General features: G+C 45.3%; 3 protein-coding genes across 3 annotated transcripts in view; 2 read left to right on the plus strand and 1 right to left on the minus strand.

The window, feature by feature from the left end:
* The first annotated feature begins 6,217 nt into the window (after positions 1 to 6,217).
* On the plus strand, positions 6,218 to 7,256 carry LOC140291199 (caspase recruitment domain-containing protein 18-like). Its single transcript, XM_072379398.1, has 3 exons — positions 6,218 to 6,224; positions 6,565 to 6,888; positions 7,219 to 7,256. Exons 1-3 carry the CDS (start codon positions 6,218 to 6,220, stop codon positions 7,254 to 7,256), a joined length of 369 nt encoding a protein of 122 aa, XP_072235499.1.
* Positions 7,257 to 9,689: 2,433 nt separating this feature from the next.
* The window catches only part of LOC140291215 (uncharacterized), a 67,963-nt gene continuing 57,683 nt past the window's right edge, over positions 9,690 to 19,969 (plus strand). The window contains exons 1-12 of the mRNA XM_072379399.1: positions 9,690 to 10,026; positions 10,107 to 10,184; positions 10,359 to 10,508; positions 10,868 to 11,001; positions 11,105 to 11,187; positions 11,230 to 11,394; positions 11,705 to 11,731; positions 11,805 to 12,022; positions 12,122 to 12,199; positions 13,487 to 13,636; positions 14,162 to 14,208; positions 14,333 to 15,106. Coding sequence (XP_072235500.1) covers positions 9,801 to 10,026; positions 10,107 to 10,184; positions 10,359 to 10,508; positions 10,868 to 11,001; positions 11,105 to 11,187; positions 11,230 to 11,394; positions 11,705 to 11,731; positions 11,805 to 12,022; positions 12,122 to 12,199; positions 13,487 to 13,636; positions 14,162 to 14,190 — 1,338 coding nt within the window. The 5' untranslated portion in view covers positions 9,690 to 9,800 and the 3' untranslated portion in view covers positions 14,191 to 14,208; positions 14,333 to 15,106. The remainder of the gene's footprint in view (positions 10,027 to 10,106; positions 10,185 to 10,358; positions 10,509 to 10,867; positions 11,002 to 11,104; positions 11,188 to 11,229; positions 11,395 to 11,704; positions 11,732 to 11,804; positions 12,023 to 12,121; positions 12,200 to 13,486; positions 13,637 to 14,161; positions 14,209 to 14,332; positions 15,107 to 19,969) is intronic.
* Positions 17,434 to 19,625, minus strand: dph3 (diphthamide biosynthesis 3). The gene is made up of 3 exons (XM_072379194.1): positions 19,409 to 19,625; positions 18,877 to 18,951; positions 17,434 to 18,401 (listed from the first exon to the last, which is right to left on the minus strand). Exons 1-3 carry the CDS (start codon positions 19,514 to 19,516, stop codon positions 18,327 to 18,329), a joined length of 258 nt encoding a protein of 85 aa, XP_072235295.1. The 5' UTR covers positions 19,517 to 19,625; the 3' UTR covers positions 17,434 to 18,326.

Genomic DNA, 19,969 nt, shown 5'->3' on the forward strand with positions numbered 1-19,969 from the left:
CTCGGGTCTTGGTTGGTAGGGGCAGAATTCCCTCGGGTCTTGGTTGGTAGGGGCAGAATTCCCTCGGGTCTTGGTTGGTAGGGGCAGAATTCCCTCGGGTCTTGGTTGGTAGCGGCAGAATTCCCTCGGGTCTTGGTTGGTAGCGGCAGAATTCCCTCGGGTCTTGGTTGGTAGGGGCAGAATTCCCTCGGGTCTTGGTTGGTAGGGGCAGAATTCCCTCGGGTCTTGGTTGGTAGGGGCAGAATTCCCTCGGGTCTTGGTTGGTAGGGGCAGAATTCCCTCGGGTCTTGGTTGGTAGCGGCAGAATTCCCTCGGGTCTTGGTTGGTGGGGGCAGAATTCCCTCGGGTCTTGGTTGGTAGCGGCAGAATTCCCTCAGGTCTTGCTTGGTAGGGGCACAATTCCCTCGGGTCTTGGTTGGTAGCGGCAGAATTCCTTCGGGTCTTGGTTGGTAGCGGCAGAATTCCCTCGGGTCTTGGTTGGTAGCGGCAGAATTCCCTCGGGTCTTGGTTGGTAGCGGCAGAATTCCTTCGGGTCTTGGTTGGTAGGGGCAGAATTCCCTCGGGTCTTGGTTGGTAGGGGCAGAATTCCCTCGGGTCTTGGTTGGTAGGGGCAGAATTCCCTCGGGTCTTGGTTGGTAGGGGCAGAATTCCTTCGGGTCTTGGTTGGTAGCGGCACAATTCCCTCGGGTCTTGGTTGGTAGCGGCACAATTCCCTCGGGTCTTGGTTGGTAGCGGCACAATTCCCTCGGGTCTTGGTTGGTAGCGGCACAATTCCCTCGGGTCTTGGTTGGTAGGGGCACAATTCCCTCGGGTCTTGGTTGGTAGGGGCAGAATTCCCTCGGGTCTTGGTTGGTAGGGGCAGGATTCCCTCGGGTCTTGGTTGGTAGGGGCAGAATTCCCTCGGGTCTTGGTTGGTAGGGGCAGAATTCCCTCGGGTCTTGGTTGGTAGGGGCAGAATTCCCTCGGGTCTTGGTTGGTAGGGGCAGAATTCCCTCGGGTCTTGGTTGGTAGGGGCAGAATTCCCTCGGGTCTTGGTTGGTAGGGGCAGAATTCCCTCGGGTCTTGGTTGGTAGCGGCAGAATTCCCTCGGGTCTTGGTTGGTAGGGGCAGCATTCCCTCGGGTCTTGGTTGGTAGGGGCACAATTCCCTCGGGTCTTGGTTGGTAGGGGCACAATTCCCTCGGGTCTTGGTTGGTAGCAGCAGAATTCCTTCGGGTCTTGGTTGGTAGGGGCACAATTCCTTCGGGTCTTGGTTGGTAGCGGCAGAATTCCCTCGGGTCTTGGTTGGTAGCAGCAGAATTCCTTCGGGTCTTGGTTGGTAGGGGCACAATTCCTTCGGGTCTTGGTTGGTAGCGGCAGAATTCCCTCGGGTCTTGGTTGGTAGGGGCAGAATAGTATTTAAGGCTGCCGGTTGCTGCTCTGCTCCTAGTCCCTCGGATGTGTCTGTATGTTTACTTATCGCTGGTGAATAAATACCTGGTTGGTTTCACACAACTCCCGACTCAAGCCTCTTACCCGGCCGCTAATGGCCATTTAGACCCAGAAATCTCTCTATGGGCAGCATTCGTGACTTAAACAGGCTTCAGGCAGCCACAGATCAATGATGGACTCATCGGATCTGTTCTGGCTTATGGAGCATCCAATGTGAGATGACATTTTGGAGCATCTGTAGGGGCGTGAAGATCGTTGATGTGGTTGAGGTGAGAGACTATAACCATGGTCTGTCCCAGGGTCAGGGACACGTTTTCAACCAATGGATGCTCCATAGAGGAGTCTGAGGTTTGGTGGAAGGAAGGTGGCGCTCCTTCGCCCATGTTGAGAGGCGGGCTGAGACCATGTGGTCATCTGGTGAGAATGAAGGTGCAGTTGGTTGGATAACCAGACCAAAGGAGGTGATGAACGCAGCTGGGGAACCCCAGTTAAACTTTCTTTGAAAGAACACCCAAACCTGGTGTGCCATGCCTTAAATTCCACATCTCAGAGTACAGGTAGACGGACACGGTGGCTGCAGAGCTGTCAGAGGACGCTGCTGAAGCTGCAATAAAAGAAATCACTTAACTGCAGAGAAGGGAAACAGTGCTGTCCCTGAACGTCCCACCAGATACTGACGGAGGGAAATAACCGTGATGATCCTATGAAGCTGACTCCATGTTCTTTATTCCAAACAGGCCTCGTCCAGGTGGAAGGTGATCCTCAGCAGCTGTGAGTGCGTGTCATGATGGGCGGTCTGTTGGATGAAGATGAGGAAAACAGGCTGAAGGTAAACAGTGAAAACGTGACCCAGAGCCACAGACTCGGCGTCTCGCTGGGTTTGGATTTGGTTCTTTGGTTTCTTGAATGTTCCCGTCCTGTATTGTAGATGTTTGCTTCATTTGTTGCTTTCTGTGCTGTCATCGTCCCTCGTTGTCCTCGGTTACCCCCACCTGGTCTTCACCTGTCCCCTGTCCCTCACTGCATCCATTCTTCTAATCAGCTGTCCCACCTGAGAAAGCCTTTGGTTTCTTTGTCCATTCCCAGTTCCTGACCGTCTTCGGCTGTGATCCTTTTCATGCTCTTGGTTTCTGTGCAGAAACATTCTCAGATTTCTGTTTTTCTTCTCCCTTCAGCCTCCTGCCAGTAAGTCTGCGTTTGGATGCTCCCCTTTGTTCCAACTATTGACCTTTAAACTAAATCAGCATATATTCAGTTCTAGGACCTTTAATCCATGTTGTGTTTGGACGCTGCAGAGCAGTCTGAGATGCCACGTTACACTTTTCACTGATTTAAAGTCTTAATTGCATCCTTTCCCCTTGAAACAGGCAGCATGAGAAACTGCTTTCTCCTTTGCCCTAAACTTTAGGGCCTAAAGTGTGTCTTCTGGCCTCTGCTGGAGCTGGTGTTTCCAGGTCTGGAGACAGAAACGACCCTTAAGAAAGACCTGGAATGTGGAGACTGATCATGTATTGCAAATAATATAAGTTTGATGTTTAGATCGGCTTTATTTGGTGACTGCTTACTGTAATTATGATCTTCTGCTGTCCTTATTGGGGTTAACCCCACAGATGACGGGTCATCTCTTGGTTTTACAGACCAGGTTTTGAAAGCAACACGAAGGTTTGGCCTGAGGATGGACTACGCTCTGTAACAGGGAAATGCACGACTCAAATATGAGTGCCGTGCACACACAGAGAATCTGAGCCAATCAGAGGAGCAGCTGATCTTTTACAGCCCAAACGATGGAAAGAGGGTTTGAGTTGATGTGCAGATGAATGATCTGTGTTTCCTCTGCAGCTGAAGGCAGGAAGTGTGTGAGCTGCTGTGAATCCAGCAGCATGGATCAGTGTGAGGACACTAAAACCACTCTGTGTGGGGAACATGAGAGCCGGAGCAAAGCTCAGAGGTGAGACCCCCGTCTCCAACTGTCCACGACTCTTCTCCACGTCAGAGCTCACCTCACCAAACCACCTTTATTCAGAATGAAAGCTCTGTGTGTCGTTTCAGAGCAAAGCAGCCGGACTCGTCCCCCTCCGATGAATCCAGCACCGAGTCCTCAAATTTGATCTCCAGATGTCTGCATTGGTGCGGCACCCATTGGTAAATATCGCTTCAGCTGTCCACTTCTGATACCTTCAGATGCATACAAAGGAAACCTTTCATCGAGCTGCACTTTCCTGAATTCATGGTTCTGAAATTAGAGCTGAGACGAGCACGTTTTTTTACATCCAAGTGCTGTAAATATTTGAGATAATGAGGAAATCTGCTATATAACAGGAGCTATTTTCCCAATAAAGAACTCATACCCTGAACCTTTCTGGTAATGACTCCCAATAACTTTATTAGGTGAGGCACGCAAAAATACTGATTTCATTGTTTAAAATGAATAATTTAGTCGTTTAAAACGGTACGACCTCCTTCCCTTGGGGTTTTATGTTAGTCATAATCAAGATAACCTGTCCCTCAGGTGTTGAAACTCAGGGAATAAAAGTGCTGTCAGTTTTCAGGTGTGTTTTAACACGATGCCAAGGAGGAAAGACACCAGCAATGATCTTAGAGAAGCAGCTGCCCATCAGTCTGGGAATTAAGACCCTTCAAATACTTCATGCAGAAGTTATTCTACAATAGGTTTAAATGGTTTGTTGGATGTCCAGAGAAATGAAAAATAAACCTGTTTTGTCCTCTTGGGTTTGTAGCATCGTTCAGAAACCTGACAGCTATGAACTCAAACATGCAGCCGTCGGTGAAACTGGGGGCAAACGGCTCACTTCCACTCATCAAAAGTAAGCTTCAAGTTAACACTGAGTATTCACATTTCAGAGAAGGCCCAATCAATATCAATTCAATCATCACAAACCTTTGGGGGCTTCATATCCCATCGAGACGCAACCGAAGGAACCAAAGACACAAACTGCACGTTGTGCAGGAGTCAAACTGTTCATGTCTTCATGCTCTGCTGTAAACTGGATGGATGATGAGCAGCAGGATAATGGGGGTGACTGGAATTCTGTATCAGAGCATTGATCCCACACCGAGGCAGACAGAATGTGGAGCTAACTGGATAAAGTTACAGGACAGCTGAGTATCACCTGCAGTGAAGCCTGTGGAACTCCGATTAAAATCCAAAATGCAGTTTGTAAAAGATCGGTCCTGGATCATTGGATATGAATAAATCCTCAGTCAGATTTTGATTTAATTTATCTCAGACCTTTGAGGTGCTTTGCATCGACTGTTTGTAGCTGAATTTGGTCTTAGGGAGAGCAGAATTAGTCTAATTCAGGACTTAATGATGAAATAAGCCTGACCTGAGGATGTGACTGATTAGTTTTTGGTGCTTTCATGGGCTTCACTTTCACTTTGGATATCAGTCCAGACTGAATATTTACAGGAAACATGTTTAAATCTAAACCCAGAATCTGAGGCAGAAACAGAGTTTTTTCTCAGCTCTCAGCAGCTTTAAAGTGAATATCTGGTCTGAGCTCCTTTATTCTCCAACACAGCCTGAACCCTCTGAGACAAGCTTTCTGTCATTTCTTTAAGGAGTCTTCAGGAATAGTTCTCCAGGCTTCTTGAAGGACATCCCAAAGCTCTTCTTTGGATGTGGGCTGCCTTTTGTTCCGTTCTCTGTCAGATGATCCCACACTGCTTCAATAATGTTGAGGTCCGGGCTCTGGGGAGGATTCATCCCTCCATAAGACCTGTTGCCACTGATTTTCAGTCCACTTCTTGTGTCATTTGGCACAGCTCAGCCTTTTCTCCCTGTTTCCCTTCCTTAAGAACGGCTTCTTGACAGCCACCCTTCCATGGAGACCATTTCTGATGAGGCTTGGGCCAACAGTAGATGGATCAGCTGAAGGTCCAGATGCATCTCTCAGGTCCTGTCAGGTCACAGCTGGATTTTTTCCTCTTTCTTAAGGACATCACTTTCAGATCCTGTTCATCTGCTGGAGATAGTTTTTTAGGCCTGACACTTCTTCTTTTGTCCTCCACTTGTCCAGTTTCCTCAAATGTTTTAAGGACACACTGCACACCATGCTGAGATATGCCAAGTTTTCAGCTAATAGCTCTTTGGGAATCACCTTGTTGCTGCAGAAATCCTATTTTCTGTCTGTCAAACTGTGTTTTCTTTGCTGTTTTTCATAGATGCAGCTAAAGAAATGGGAACAAATTATGTGTCTTTGTGACAAAGAGCCTAAAGATCCAGTTTAAAATGGCTTCTTTGCTAAGTTGTCTGTTCTGTGTCGACACAACACTGGTTCATCCCTTGAATTAGGAGCCTTTTTTCTGCCTGAAGGGTTCAAAGGTCAGAGTTAAGTTGCTGAACAAAGAAAAAACAATGAAAAAACTCAGGAACAAGGACTGAAAATGAGGGAAAAGCAGCAGCTCAACTGATACTTCAGATAAGAGAAGAATTAATCCAAACTGCGTTTTTAAACAATCAGTGACGTGACGTTTACTTTTTCTATTTTAGAGCAAAAATAGAGAAACCTGTGAAGCAGCAGCCAGTGAAAACTGAGGGGAATTCCTCACAAGCTGTGCCAGAAGACCCTCCGCCCACGGCAGCTCCAACAGCTCCTCCACCTTCAGCAGGTAGGAGTTCAGAAACTTGTGGGAGGAGCTTTCAGTGCCTGACCAATCACAGCTGCCACAGCACAGCCAGTCTCAAGGTGCACCGAAAGCTTGCCAACTCCAACCTGTTGGTGCAAGGTGAAGCGCAGCCCGTGCTAATACTTGTGCTAATACCAATGCTACGTGCTGATACTCAGCCAATCAGAGCCCACGTGTTATACTGTCATTATCTCCTGTAAAACCGTGATTATTGTTCCATTATATGACCCAATCTGGACCGTAAGGCATGTTTTAGGGTTTTAATTTCAGAGGAAAGAACCAGATCTGGACTCTTAAGATCAGCTTCACGGGTTTTTGTCCTGTTTCTGCCATCAATATATCCTTCCATTTTCTATACCGACAGTCCGTTAATCGGGTAGCGGGTGGGCTGGAGCCTATCCCAGCAGTCGCCATCAATATATACACCTGGAAATATATGTTGTATAAATATATAAGATCTAGACCTGGAAATGAACATTTCCAGAACAGACCAAAGTGTTTCATCTCTTTGAACTTTCTGCAGAGAGCGAGCTCAACAGAATCCGTAATGACTTCGTGGAGAGAGTGTCGCTCGTGATCCTTAAACAGATCCTCGACGGCCTCATCACAGACGGCGTCGTCAATACTTTGGAGAAGGAGGCGATAATCGAAGAGAACCAGACCAGAGCAGATAAGGCACGAAGACTCATCGACGACGTGAAAAAGAAAGGAGAGGAAGCCTCCAAGAGGATGATAAAACATCTTCAGACTAAAGATCCTGCACTCTCCTCCCATCTGGGTTTGTCCTCTGGTCAGCCTGCCCTGAGAGGTAAGGCAGCATGTTGCTGTCATGGGGTTCATTTGCTCAGTTTGCTTGGACTTCATGTTCAACTGTATCTGAAACACTTGCCTTTTTTAGCTTAACAGGAATTTCTCTGGAATGGTTTGCATCCCTTTGAGAGGCAGCAGCGGTAAATGTAGAGACTCGAGGAGTAGGTTACAGATGTGGTCCACATGTCAGCATCTGTGGCAACAACACCTCGAAGGATTCTGCTTTGCAGCCTGACATATAAAACTCACTGTATCCGAGCACAAGGATCATGCTCTTTTGGATTAGTTGCATCTACGGATTGTTTTGCACCTTTTATTCTAATTTCAGCCTGCATACCGACACCAACAGGGCCGGATAAGTTCTGAGTCTAAAGAAGTTGAGGCAGTAGAATTATTCATATCAGAAACGGATCTCTTTATTTCTCTGACTTACGTTTCAGGGAAACCAGATGTGGACTCGAGTCCCAGCAAAACCAAGGACTTGGACTTCAGCAGGCCTGGAAACCAAAGCAAAGCAGGTGAGAACCAGAACCAGGCACCGAAACCCTACATGCACCAGCATCCACCAGCCAAAGCCCCAACCACGAAAATAACAGTGACTTCAGTCCCTGAGTTGGCTGTAACGTCTTTAGTTATGTTGACAGAACTTTTTATCTTGTAATTTCAGCCTCTGTACCGACACCAACCAGGCCGGGTAAGTTCTGCACCAAAAGAACTCACAGTAGAATTATTCCTATCAGATTTAGAGTTTCCAGAAGTTCTCACGATGTAAATAAACCTTATTTAAGCTCGTATTGATGGGCACCACCTTCAAAGAAGGAAAAAGACGATTCTGGTGTTAAAATGAATGTTTCAGTCTCATAGCGCTACTTCGTGAATCCTTTTAAATTACGTAAAGAAAACGTACAACACAACCTTAATTAATAATTATATGTATTTATGCACCATCTATCAAAACGATACGACCAAAACATTAAGATGACCGGGAAATGCTTTGAATATGGAGGACTATATAAAAGAAACTAAGGGGGATCGAGGGGTACCGGAGTTATTCAAATAGTCTCGGTTTGTTACTATTTGAGGTTAAAGGCTAACATCTTGGAGTCATGCATCATTTTAACAGTGAATTCTCTCGACACCCACCGCATACCGTCTGAAAGGTTCGAGGAGACCTTACTTGACCTCACTTTAGCCCAGTTAGTCGGCTCTGAACACACCAGGTGATCGCCAGCGGGTCCAAGTGGCTTCCTCTCGGTTCCACAGCTCAAGGCCTTCCTGAGTGGTGGGCGACTTTCGAGATGCCTGAACAGGTCGCTCTTCTGCACCGGAGGGGCTTCTGGCGGCCCGGGAGACGGAACTGGCTTGTATCGAGGGTTCACTGCAAAGAATGACCAAATGTCCCGGTGTCGGAGTTGGTTTGGTTGCTGACCAGCTCTGAGGTGAACTTAAATTCAGAAAAAAAATCACCAAAAGCTGATAAGCTTAACGCTGGCTGTCCTGGTAAGAAAAACTAAGTGACGCCTGCAGCAGCAGAGCTAAAAGAAACGCAAACAAACATGGAGACGAGATGGACGAATGAAAAACGTATCTTTCTACTACTTCATCCTTCTTTCTTTGGTCTTTTCATCTTTCTATCCTGTCATCTGTCTCCATCTTTCCATCTTTGTTCCTTCTGGTTACTTCATTTCTCTCTCTGCTCTGACTCGCGGGTTCCGGACTCGCGGGGGCGGGGCCTGACGTAGGCTTACGCTACACTCTCAGCCAATGGGATGCCTGAACCTGTGGTGCCTGGGCGCACTTTAGTGTTGGATAAAGCAGAAACTCTATTTCTCCATTCCTCCGTCTCATAAACAATCTGAAAACTTAAGATATGAAGGTTAAAGATATAACAGACTTAGACATAAAGACCTCAAATAACAACATGACATAACACAGCTAATGATTGAGTCTCATAACTTTTCAGATATCCATCTGAATTCTGATGTGTGAATAACGAACCAAATAATGTTATTTTCCTGTATTAAACATAGAGCACGAGGAGAAACAGCAGGAAACATCGATTAACATTACTTCATATAAACATCCAGTTACTGAATTAATTCAATTAGTGTTAATTTAACTATTCAACACTACACCACTAGGGGGCAGTGTGGCTCCTAAATAATGACTTCTTCTGTATTCTTCCACGTACGATCGTGAAAAAGGTCTTAAATTGCAGCTCATGATTTCACGAAGAACTTGTACAAAGAAGTAAGTAAACGAGGGACTGAGAAACTTTCATAGGGCAAAGGTTGTAGTAAATTGGAGGATCTGGTCCTTACACACAACCATCCCCACAAAGGAATGTTGGAGTCTTTCAAAGGTTTAAGTTGGTATTGAATTCCACACTTGAGTGTCTCTTTATTTCTCTGTTTTGTTTCAGGGAAACCAGATGTGGACTCGTGTCACAGCGAGACCAAGGACTTGGACTTCAGCAGGCCTGGAAACCAAAGCAAAGCAGGTGAAAACGCGCCTCACCTGTACATGAGAACAGAGCAAATATTTACCTGAACCCAACAACTATCATCCCAAAAAGATCAAATCCTGAAAATGGACATGCTGAAGTAATTTCCTTAGTGATACAGACATAATGAGAAGAGGAATAAGAGCAATAAAACACTGAGAAGCCCCTAACAACCACGCAGATCCACTGTTGAGCTTTAGATGGTGCAGAAGGTAGAAAAGCTAAGTGTAGGGATTTTAAATGGAAAGTCTACCTGGATCTATGCTAATTCTGTGTTTCTGATTTCAGATCCGATGCCCACACCAACAGCAGCAGGTGCGTTTGTTTCTTCCCCACAAACTGTTCACCACGAAGGACATGATCCTCCCGATGCCTCTTCTTTCACTCTGACTGGACAAGCACCAGATATGCTGCCTTGTGTGGGTAAAAGCTTTCAAAAGGAGTTCCTGGACGCTGTCAACAGCTACCGGGCGAAGCACCACGCTCCGCCGCTGACCCTCAACGGCGAGATGAACGCTGCAGCTCAGAAATGGGCCGACCGGCTGCTGGAGAAGGGCAGCCTGGAGCAAAGTGGCACCAAGGATGGAGAGAGCACCTACTATATGTACAGCTCAGACTCTTTTGTCCCAACAGGTGAAACGTCCCATATTTCAGAGCTCTGTTACTGCCTCCGAGCGGTTTGGGTCGGGCTTAATTTCTGCTCCACGTTTCAGGGAGAGAAGCTGTGGATCGTTGGTACAGTGGGATAGAGGACTACGACTTCACCAAGCCTGGATACCAAAACAAAACTGGTAAAACACAACACACCCAAGCAGCTCCAGAGCGACAGAAAACAGACGTCTGAGATGTGTAAATGAGGTCAACGTGCCTCCAAAGGCTGTGCACCATGAGAGGATGAAACCCTGCGACTGCTGGAAACACAGCGCCTCGCTCTGGCTTTATTAAACCGCCGTGTCCTCCGGCAGGAAACTTCACCCAGTTGGTGTGGAGAGACAGCAAAGAACTGGGTGTGGGCGTGGCCTGTGATGGCACCAAGGCCTTCGTGGTTGGACACTACCGCCCAGCTGGAAACTTCACCAACGAGGGATGCTTTCAGGGCAATGTCCTGCCAAAAGGTAACCAGAGAAATATTCTGTTCCAAGCAACTAAAAATGTGTTCAGCTTTGCTCTGGACCGACAGTCCATGACATCACCAGCCTTTTATTTGGAGTGACTTTTACCTGGTGAAGCCGAAAGTTCGACTAACACAGGAAGGAAGGAGCTTTGGGCTAAAGTCTGGGAGCATCGGTTGAGTTCAGCAGCATCACAGGTCTGTACCTGGAGAGGAACAGAGATACTCCGGAGTGTTTCCAGCCGTGAGGTGGAGAGGTCAAAGGTCATGATTTAGCATCTTACGCTGTGGTTGTGAGCAGCACTTTGATCACATGATACCGTTACAAACCAGCAAAGAGGATATAAGCGTGGAGGTTTAAAGGACTCAACTTAAAAAGGAAACTGACCAAGGCGAACGGGGCTGGTTTCGAGGGCGAGACGGAGACCATAATGACATGCTCACCTGATTGGCCGATGGCCCAGGAGCCGTCCTCTGGTCATGGCCACCTGAGAGCGGTGGGTGGAGTCTGAGGGTTTCGCGTGTTTCAAAAGGAAAAGTAGTTTCTCGTGGTAACAGCAGGTGGCGTAGCTCCTCCTCAGGTGAAGCGATGGCGCACAGAGCGAGTCTCAGACCAAAAATGGAGAGAGTAACAGGAACACCGGTTTGAGCCAGACTTCCATCCACCCTTCTGCTTTATCCAGGTCAGCAGTATGGGCTCAGCTCCCCAAATCTCCTTCTCTCAGCTCTTTCAGGGGGACACTGAGTCTCTCCAGTTGGCCCTGGGTCTGCTCTGAGGCACCCTCCCAGCAGAACCAGTCCAGAAAACCCTCCCCAGGGAGAAAGGCGTCCTGTCCAGCTGCCCACTGCACCTCAGCTGCCGCCCTTCATTACACGAGCTATCAGATGCTGTAAAATCCTGCTTTTATTTGCTATGAAAGGTAATAAAAGAGCATTCAGATGTCAGATCACCTACCCGTGTATCCAGATACCGAGCAGCCGCATCAGGAGGGGATTCACCCTCAGTTTTAGTGCATTTGACAAAGACTGGGCTGAAAAAGGCATCATTTGTTTTCCATTTCCAGTGTTTTGCTCCTTAATCTATTGAAGTAAAAAGGCTACATATTAAATGGTGGTGGATGGGGGGGGGCATTTTGATGTTTGAGGGTGATGCTCTGTCAGATTATTTGTTTTTAAGTTTTGATTTTCATTTAATTTCAGACCATTTCCCTTTGCCAGTGAGAGCAGGTACGTGCACACCTCAACCTGTTAGCAGCACATCTTCCCCCTGACAGCTCACGACCTGATTATCTTTGGGGCTTTTTGTAGATAAAAGCTTTCGAAAGGAGTTCCTGGACGCCGTCAACAGCTACCGGGCGAAGCACCACGCTCCGCCGCTGACCCTCAACGGCGAGATGAACGCTGCAGCTCAGAAATGGGCCGACCGGCTGCTGGAGAAGGGCAGCCTGGAGCAAAGTGGCACCAAGGATGGAGAGAGCACCTACTATATGTACAGCTCAGACTCCTTTGTCCCAACAGGTGAAACGTCCCATGTTTAACCCTCAGGGTTGGATGACGTCATACTTATGATCGGTTAGAATAAGGCTCTAAACCCCTTCTCTCCGTGTCATGTTTCAGGGAAGGAAGCTGTCGATCACTGGTATGAAAAGATCGAGGAATACAACTTCAGCAAACCTGGATACCAACACAAAAGTGGTAAAAACCCAACACACCCAAGCAGCTCCACCCGCGTACGACACATCAGCTGAAAATATGCCGAACTACCCTGAGGTCACAGTCATGGACTCTGATGATTCATCACATCGTGACAAAGATCGGGCTCGTATCGCAGAGCTTATTAATGACCTACAGCCCTGCTTTGAAGACTCGGTTCACCCAACTTTAGTCAGAGGCTGTTCAGAGCGGCCTGGGCCTGTTCCCCAAAGCAACATCAGTCTCCTCTATTCTGCAATTACAGAAAAAGACCTCAACAAAAAGGGGGGCGCCAGAGCTCCACCAAAGTGGAAGGTTCCAATTATTAATGACCACGAGGCACCCAAGAATGAACTTAATCTACACCCACCCCTCTGCAGACAGAGCCAGGCTTGGACTGGCGTCGTTAGGAGGATCCAAAGAAGTAAAAGATGGGCCGAACACCTCGAGAACATCAGAGTTCACGCCAGAAATGATCAACAGGGCAACAGAAACATCCCACTCCCAACGACTTTGACTGATTTTGCTCCCCTGATGAAATCTGATGCGTCTCATTGAGGAAACCTCTGGTTCAGCAGCTCAGGATCACCAAGCTGGACCCCTCCTGACCAGGATGTATCACCAGAATGACTCGAGATGCACGGAAAGGTCCATCATGAAGAGACGGTTGCTGATATCTTTATACGGGTGGCGTTTCCTCTGGTCCCCCTGGCTTTTAAAGTGACCTTTTCTATGATCACTGACCTCTAAATCATTTATTTCCATCTTATGTCTCTGACTTCATATTCGTACCCAATTTAAAATGTTGTGGAAATGACCTAAAATCCCCGTTTTGGTGTCGGTTAGCACAACCAATCAGAATCCACACCGACGCAGGCGACCTCACGTGTGATGAAAGGCACAATCCTGATCATTAAATCTACTCGGGGCTCAAAGACCTGGAAGTGACAGAAGTTATCTCAGGAATTCACACTTTAAAGATCACGTTTCTTCCATTTTTATCTTCTTCATCCTTCCTGCTTTGTCTGCAGCAGCAGAAATACACGACTGTGATTGGTCGGCTGATGCCAGCTGCACCCCAGAGTCAGAACACCCGGGTTCACTTACTGATAAGCAGCTCATCTACCTAGTTAGGGTTAGTTAACCAGCAGATAACCTGGATATGTTGGACCCGCTCGGTACAGACCCCTGACTTTTATCTGAACAGCAAAACAAACCAGAGCTAAGTTTTGTGTGAAGATGAAAAGAGTTGAAACCGCAGCCTTATCATTCTGCTGTGCCTTCCTGAAGGAAACTTCACCCAGTTGGTGTGGAGAGACAGCCAGCGGCTGGGTGTGGGCATGGCCTGTGACGGCACCAAGGCCTTCGTGGTTGGACACTACCGCCCGGCTGGAAACGTCCTCGCCACGGAGCTCTTTCAGAAAAACGTCCTGGCGAAAGGTAACCAGTTTTATTCTTCCACAGCTTTTTAAAATGCCTCCTTTAGTCAGACTTTGTAAAGAGATGCAGTCGGTGGTTTCATGTTTGTGGGGACCGGACGGCAGGGCTCAGGCTCAGGAGCAAATGATGGAGCTCTTGGATGTAAAGTTTAAAGAGCTGCTGCAGCGACTGATTATAAGGAAGCTGCGAGTTGAAACCATGGAAACAGCAGGTGGGCTGGAGAGAAGCAGGCTGTGGATGGAAGTGAAGAGACGCTTTTCTTCTTCCTTGACTTTATTTTAAAGTAAAAAGCTTTTTCTTTCAAGAGTCACACTGCTCTGACCCCCCTCCTCCTTTCTGGGTCTTTAAGAGCATCAAAGACCTCTCCCCAGAGTGTCTTTAGTTTGGGACAGAACCAGAATAAATGGCTCTGATTGGCAGGATGTGCTCCACAACTCCTCCAGCATAAGCTGGAATGTGACTGGCTCATTCTAGGTACTAGTTGTGGAGTCCTGAAAACTCTAGCAGTTCTTTTCCTCCTTTCAGGGTGGAGCCTGCTGGAGAACGATGGCTGACACCAGGTCTGAGGAAGTGTAAGTGTGTTCTTCATCTGATTCATGACATCCAGCCATCTTCACTGTCACATCCCTCACTGATCAAAGTGAACAGATGATAGATCAGTAACTGCAGCTGGATTGTGTTTGTTCTCTCCATCAGATTCCTGTCGACTCACCATCGACAGAAACACAGTGAGCAGGAGACTGAAACTGTCCAACAACAACAGGAAGGTGACACATGTGGAGGAGGTTCAGCCATATCCCGATCATCCAGACAGATTTAATGACTATCAGCTGCTGTGTAGAAATGTTCTGACTGGTCGCTGTTTCTGGGAGGTCGAGTGGAGCGGAAGAGTTTATATATCAGTGAGTTACAGAAGAATCAGCAGGAGAGAAGGAGGCAGTGACTGTGTGTTTGGATGGAACGATCAGTCCTGGAGTCTGATCTGCTGTGATGGAGGTTACTCTGTCAGGCACAATAACAGAGTAACATCCTCCTTCCTCTCCACACCTTCAACACCACATTCACTGAAGAAGAACCTCTGCTTCCTGGGTTTGGGTTCTGGTCCTGGTCACCTGGTTCCTCAGTGTCTCTGTGTTGAGCACAAAGAGTTTCCTCCTGTCAGAGAATCACTGTTGAACAGATAGTTCAGTCTCTACATGTCGGTCTCTTTCACTCAGAAACACCTTTTCAGATTCATGGATTCAGTCAGTTTCTGGTTGAAACTCTTCTAAATGATTCCTTGGAAACTTCTTCCTCTTCCAGTCCTTTAAAGATGGAAGCTGCCATTCTTCCAGGATGTTGTTTTTCTGTGTTTCCAGTCAAAGCTTCACACTGAATATCAGTATGTTGTGTTTCTCTGCAGCTGAGACCATTCAGCTGCAGTTAGTTTGCTGCACATGTGACAAACTGTGACATCAGAGAGGAATCACTGTATTTTTAATGTAGACATTTTCATGTTAAACAAAAAAAACAAACAATTAAAAATAAGATCAAATAATACATTCAGGACTGTAGCCTCCTAAGATGACATTTGTTGTAAATATAAATGTATAAATAAAACTTACTTGAATTTGACTGAAAAGGACATCACTCTTTGACTCCGCCTCCTCTACTAAGCCCCGCCCCCTCGCATCCACCCTGCTGGACGGATGAAGCCAGCTTCTGGTGGAAATATTCTGCTGTCAGCTGCACTGAGGAGCATGCATCTTCCATCCAGCAGCAGCCTCAGAGGATATAAGAGCCCAGTGGATAAACTATATCTGAGGCTAATGTTCCAGCAGAGTTAGCTAAAGACTGTGAATGTGCAGCAAACACTTTTCATCCCACTGTTTTAACAACTTGGTCCAGTTCAACGCTGGACTGAAGGAGCTGAGCCACAAAGAGGATCAGTTCCAGCTCTCAGAGCCTGAACTTCAGAGCAGGGAAATGGAAGCATCTGAGAAATAACTCCTCATGGTTTATTTACTGATTTATTTCTTCCTTTAGCAGCAGCTAATGCTAACAGCTTAGCTAATGAAGAAATAACTCCTCATGGTTTATTTACTGATTTATTTCTTCCTTTAGCAGCAGCTAACGCTAACAGCTTAGCTAATGAAATAACTCCTCATGGTTTATTTACTGATTTATTTCTTCCTTTAGCAGCAGCTAACGCTAACAGCTTAGCTAATGAAATAACTCCTCATGGTTTATTTACTGATTTATTTCTTCCTTTAGCAGCAGCTAACGCTAACAGCTTAGCTAATGAAGATGACGTACACCAACTTCTAAGGAGTTACTGCTGCTCCTTTCTGAAAGATGAACATTATTGTTCCCACATTACTTTGTTAGCTGAAGCTAACGCTAACAGCTTAGCTAATGAAGATGACGTACACCAACTTCTAAGGAGTTACTGCTGTTCCTTTCTGAAAGATGAACATTATTGTTCCCACATTACTTTGTTAGCTGAAGCTAACGCTAACAGCTTAGCTAATGAAGATGACGTACACCAACTTCTAAGGAGTTCCTGCTGTTCCTTTCTGAAAGATGAACATTATTGTTCCCACATTACTTTGTTAGCTGAAGCTTTCTGGTTGAAATGTAAAAAACAAAACTTTTCCACCCATTTAACAAACCTCTCGCTATCCAACAACAGTCATAATGAACTGGTTTAAACTGTAAAAGCTCAGTTTAGGCACATTATGGGGTGCAGGCTGTAGGATTTAATAGTTTTTCAGTAATTAAAGAGCTCAATGTCTTTGGGAGTTCAGTTCTTTTCCATTTCAACCTGCAGAATGATGGTTGAAGCAGCCAAACCAACCAGCTGGATGCTGGCAGTTGGTTTAACCTAACCTAACTAATTAACCTAACTAATTAACCTGTCACTGACCTGGTGGAGGCTGGTAAGTCACAATTAAAATCAAATAAAAGTAAATCTTTCAGCTGAAAGAAATGCTACAAATTTACTCCTCTTCAGAAATAAAACCACATTCCTCATTTACTGTCACCTTTTTGGACAATGATCTGACCAATGTGGGGGGTTTGTTCCATATACTGTGTATTAAACCCATTTGTTTGAGCTTTATTTCACTGTAATCTTCCTCTTTTAAAATCATTTAGATTTAAAGCAGCAGAGCTTCAGTTTATAATAAAGATATTTTTATTAGAATGAAAGGCTTGTTGGGATCCTGTTTCTGATGCTTTCTGGTATTTATTTAATGCCCGAGTTTCTGTTGACATGGCAACGTTTACATCAGTGAATCGACTCAAAAAAACTCCCCACTTGGTTTCTCCAACATTTCCAAAAAGTTACCGACATCTCCAGCATATTTGTAGCAAAGATTCGGGTAATTATTAATTAGTTCGGAACTTTCCGGCACCTTTTTCTGCTCATGGCCTTTAATGGCTTCTTCTTCTTCTTCTTCCACCAATTTGAACTTCAGATCATGCTGCACTCACTTGACCTAAATTGGGAAGTTAAGAATCTTACTTTCTGCTTTATTATTTAAGATAAATTCTCAGCAGCAGTTTCATAGTTAGCCTATAATATATAATATATAATACCTATAAACCTATATATATATATATATATATATAAATAATAACCAGGTAATGCTACATTTTTACTTCCTTTGAGTGGAAAATCTCATTTGTCTTTTTTTAATTAAATTTAGTCAAATTCTTCATTAAATGCCAACTGCTAAGTCATATTCTTTGTTTTAGTGTGAATAAAATATTCACAATAATACTCAGTAGCAACTTTATTTCTTGTATTTTTATTCTTTTTAATCAAAGCAAACTGTTCAAACTGCTTAAATTATGTTTCTTCTGACCCAAACAGCACAAAGTGCACTTTCAGACAGATGTACGGGACCCTAAGAGGGACATATTTAAAAAAGTAAAAACAAATGGAGGTAAAAATGTCTGAAAATACAAATAAATTAATGACACCATCCAGACGTTTTAGAGCACATTGAATCTTCAGAAATACTGAAACCTGCGGGGTTGACTCGCCCTTCGCCGTAGATTCGATCCGTTCAAACACTCGTTTATGTCGCCATCATCGCTCCGAACAGTCGGCCAATCAGCCGCAGGTTCGATATAAAGGTGACGCACAGGTGCAGGCACCTGGTTTTACTTCCGTTTAGCCTCATTCAGGAGATTTTACGCCCGATTTCCACATCAAAGACAAACAGCTAAAATAGACTGACGAACAGCTTCAAACAAGCGAGTTTCAGCAGAAAACTCAAGCAGAGCGTCTGTTGCAGCTTTGAAAGTCCTGAACTGGGACGTCTGAACTCGTCTTCAGGCGATTTTCAGCCTTTTTGTTTAGCGACCAGGACGCTGTCCGATGTTTCACTGGATGAAGAAAAGCAAAAGAAGACTGAAAGCTCCTTTTCCAGCAGATGATGCAAACATTAACGTCCCTAAATCTGATTTGTGGTGCAGTTCTTTGATTTTTCCCAGTCGTAATCGAAGGCAGCGTGACGCAACAGGAAGCTCCGACCCGTAGCTGCCTTCAGACTCCTCAGGTGAAAACACGCCGCTCCTCACCATGAACACAACAGGAAATCATGAAAGCTAACATGCAACAGCCCCCCAGCACAGGAAAACGCGAGGCTCCACGTCAGCGTCTCTTTGTTCGCATAAAGTTTGTACAAACTTGCTTCCTCGTTCAGGACTGAGCCGGCTGCAGTTTGTGCTCCGAGGTCGACGGAGCCTCGATGATTTCTCCGGACAGGAACAACTCCTGAAACACAAACAGTTTGTCCCACTTCATCCTGGATTTACTTAAACATTTCAAACCGTTTCTCTCAAAATCAGGCAGTTAAAAGTGTGAACCGAAGCGAAACAAACGTTTTTAATGGCCTTCCAATCAACCTCTTACATCCTATCTGTCAGGGCGGCCACCTTACCGCCATAAAAAGGCCCATAGAAGAAGAGTACTGCTCAAGAATAAACACTCATGTGGCTTTTTCCCACTGAGGCGGTTTGTTGTCAGATGGTGGGTGGATGGTTGCCATCTCCAACTTGACTTGATGCCCGAAAACATTAAACATTTAAGAAAAAAAGAGGAACTTAATGTTCTTCCTCTGTGGTTTTGACTTTCACATCTAAACTGAATGCTACTGAAAGAGCAGGTGCTGATATGGAACAGATTTTCCACTAAAAGCTGTTTTTTAACAACTGGATCAGAGTGTGCAACCTGAGGATTCAGCAGCTACCTTATCATAGATGACTTTAACAATGAGCGAGCAGCTGGGACACGTCGCCACGTCCTCCCCGTTCTCCAGGTCCTCCTTAAAAACACAAACACAGATCTCAGGTTTCTCTCAGCTCTCATCTGCACGAACATGTCTTCATGACACAACACTCATTTAAACCCATTTTATTCATGAAGTAACAAACCATGCCCTGACTCTTCAATAGCCATTTACTTTCAGTTATTATTTCGGCTTCTTACTGGAAGCTGACCATCACTGGTAAAACAATGACATTCTGAATCATTGTCGCCATGTTTAAAAGCAACTTTATGGTAAAAACTATTTAAAAAAGTAAATATAATAAAAAAAAAATACTCAATGAGTCCAAGCAGAATACATCAGAAGACTTTGGTGTTTTCTGGAAGCGATGAAAATATTAACTTCTCAATGTCTAAGTTCCCCAAAGGATGGGCAGTGCAATAATCAGAGGTTTTTAAAGTGGACTTTGGTTTGAATTCGCTCGGAGTTCGTAATTAGTTCTCAGCGTACTCACTTTGGTTATAGCGAAGCGGTCCCCGCAGGGACACGGAAAGTAAAACGTCTCCGTCTCCTCATCGTACTCAAAGTCTTCAATCTCAACTTCATCGTGAAACACCGACATCTTTACCGGAGACGCGCGTCGCAGAAGTCAAAGCAGCACCGGCGGCGCACGCTTATGGCGTCATCGTCTGAGGTCTGTGACGTATTTCAGCCGTTTTTGTTTTTGTTTATTTTCACCCCAGAAGAGACGGAAAAGGAGACAAAAATATATTAAAACGCTAACAAACAAACAAACAAACAAATGGTTTAATAACTAAAAAAATATTCAAACAAATAAAAGTTTAGATAAACAAAATTAAATATCTTCTGCTGCGATTCTTCCCACTTTGTCCGGAAGAGGACGACGTTACATCAAGAAAACCCGCAACTGCAGATTAAAACACAAGAATAACGAATCAAACAACTGTACATGTAGAATATGATAGAAAACAGAAATAGTTTTATCTTCATGTTGCAGTACGTCCAAATTATTATAACTGAAGTGTCTGAATATAAAAGCTATAATGAAGAATAT

The sequence above is a fragment of the Leuresthes tenuis genome, unplaced genomic scaffold (assembly GCF_036924035.1).
Source record: "Leuresthes tenuis unplaced genomic scaffold, fLeuTen1.0.hap1 SCAF_1, whole genome shotgun sequence".
Taxonomy (NCBI): Eukaryota; Metazoa; Chordata; class Actinopteri; order Atheriniformes; family Atherinopsidae; genus Leuresthes; species Leuresthes tenuis.

Bases quoted from the DNA above. Each gene is read 5' to 3' on its own strand.
- LOC140291199 (XM_072379398.1), top strand. The intron at 6,889-7,218 runs GTAAGGCAGCAT...TTCTAATTTCAG, and splicing joins TGGTCAGCCTGCCCTGAGAG to CCTGCATACCGACACCAACA.
- dph3 (XM_072379194.1), bottom strand. From the start codon at position 19,516: ATGTCGGTGTTTCACGATGAAGTTGAGATTGAAGACTTTGAGTACGAT. The intron at 18,952-19,408 runs GTGAGTACGCTG...TGTGTTTTTAAG, and splicing joins ACCGCTTCGCTATAACCAAA to GAGGACCTGGAGAACGGGGA. The intron at 18,402-18,876 runs GTAGCTGCTGAA...TTTGTGTTTCAG, and splicing joins TTAAAGTCATCTATGATAAG to GAGTTGTTCCTGTCCGGAGA.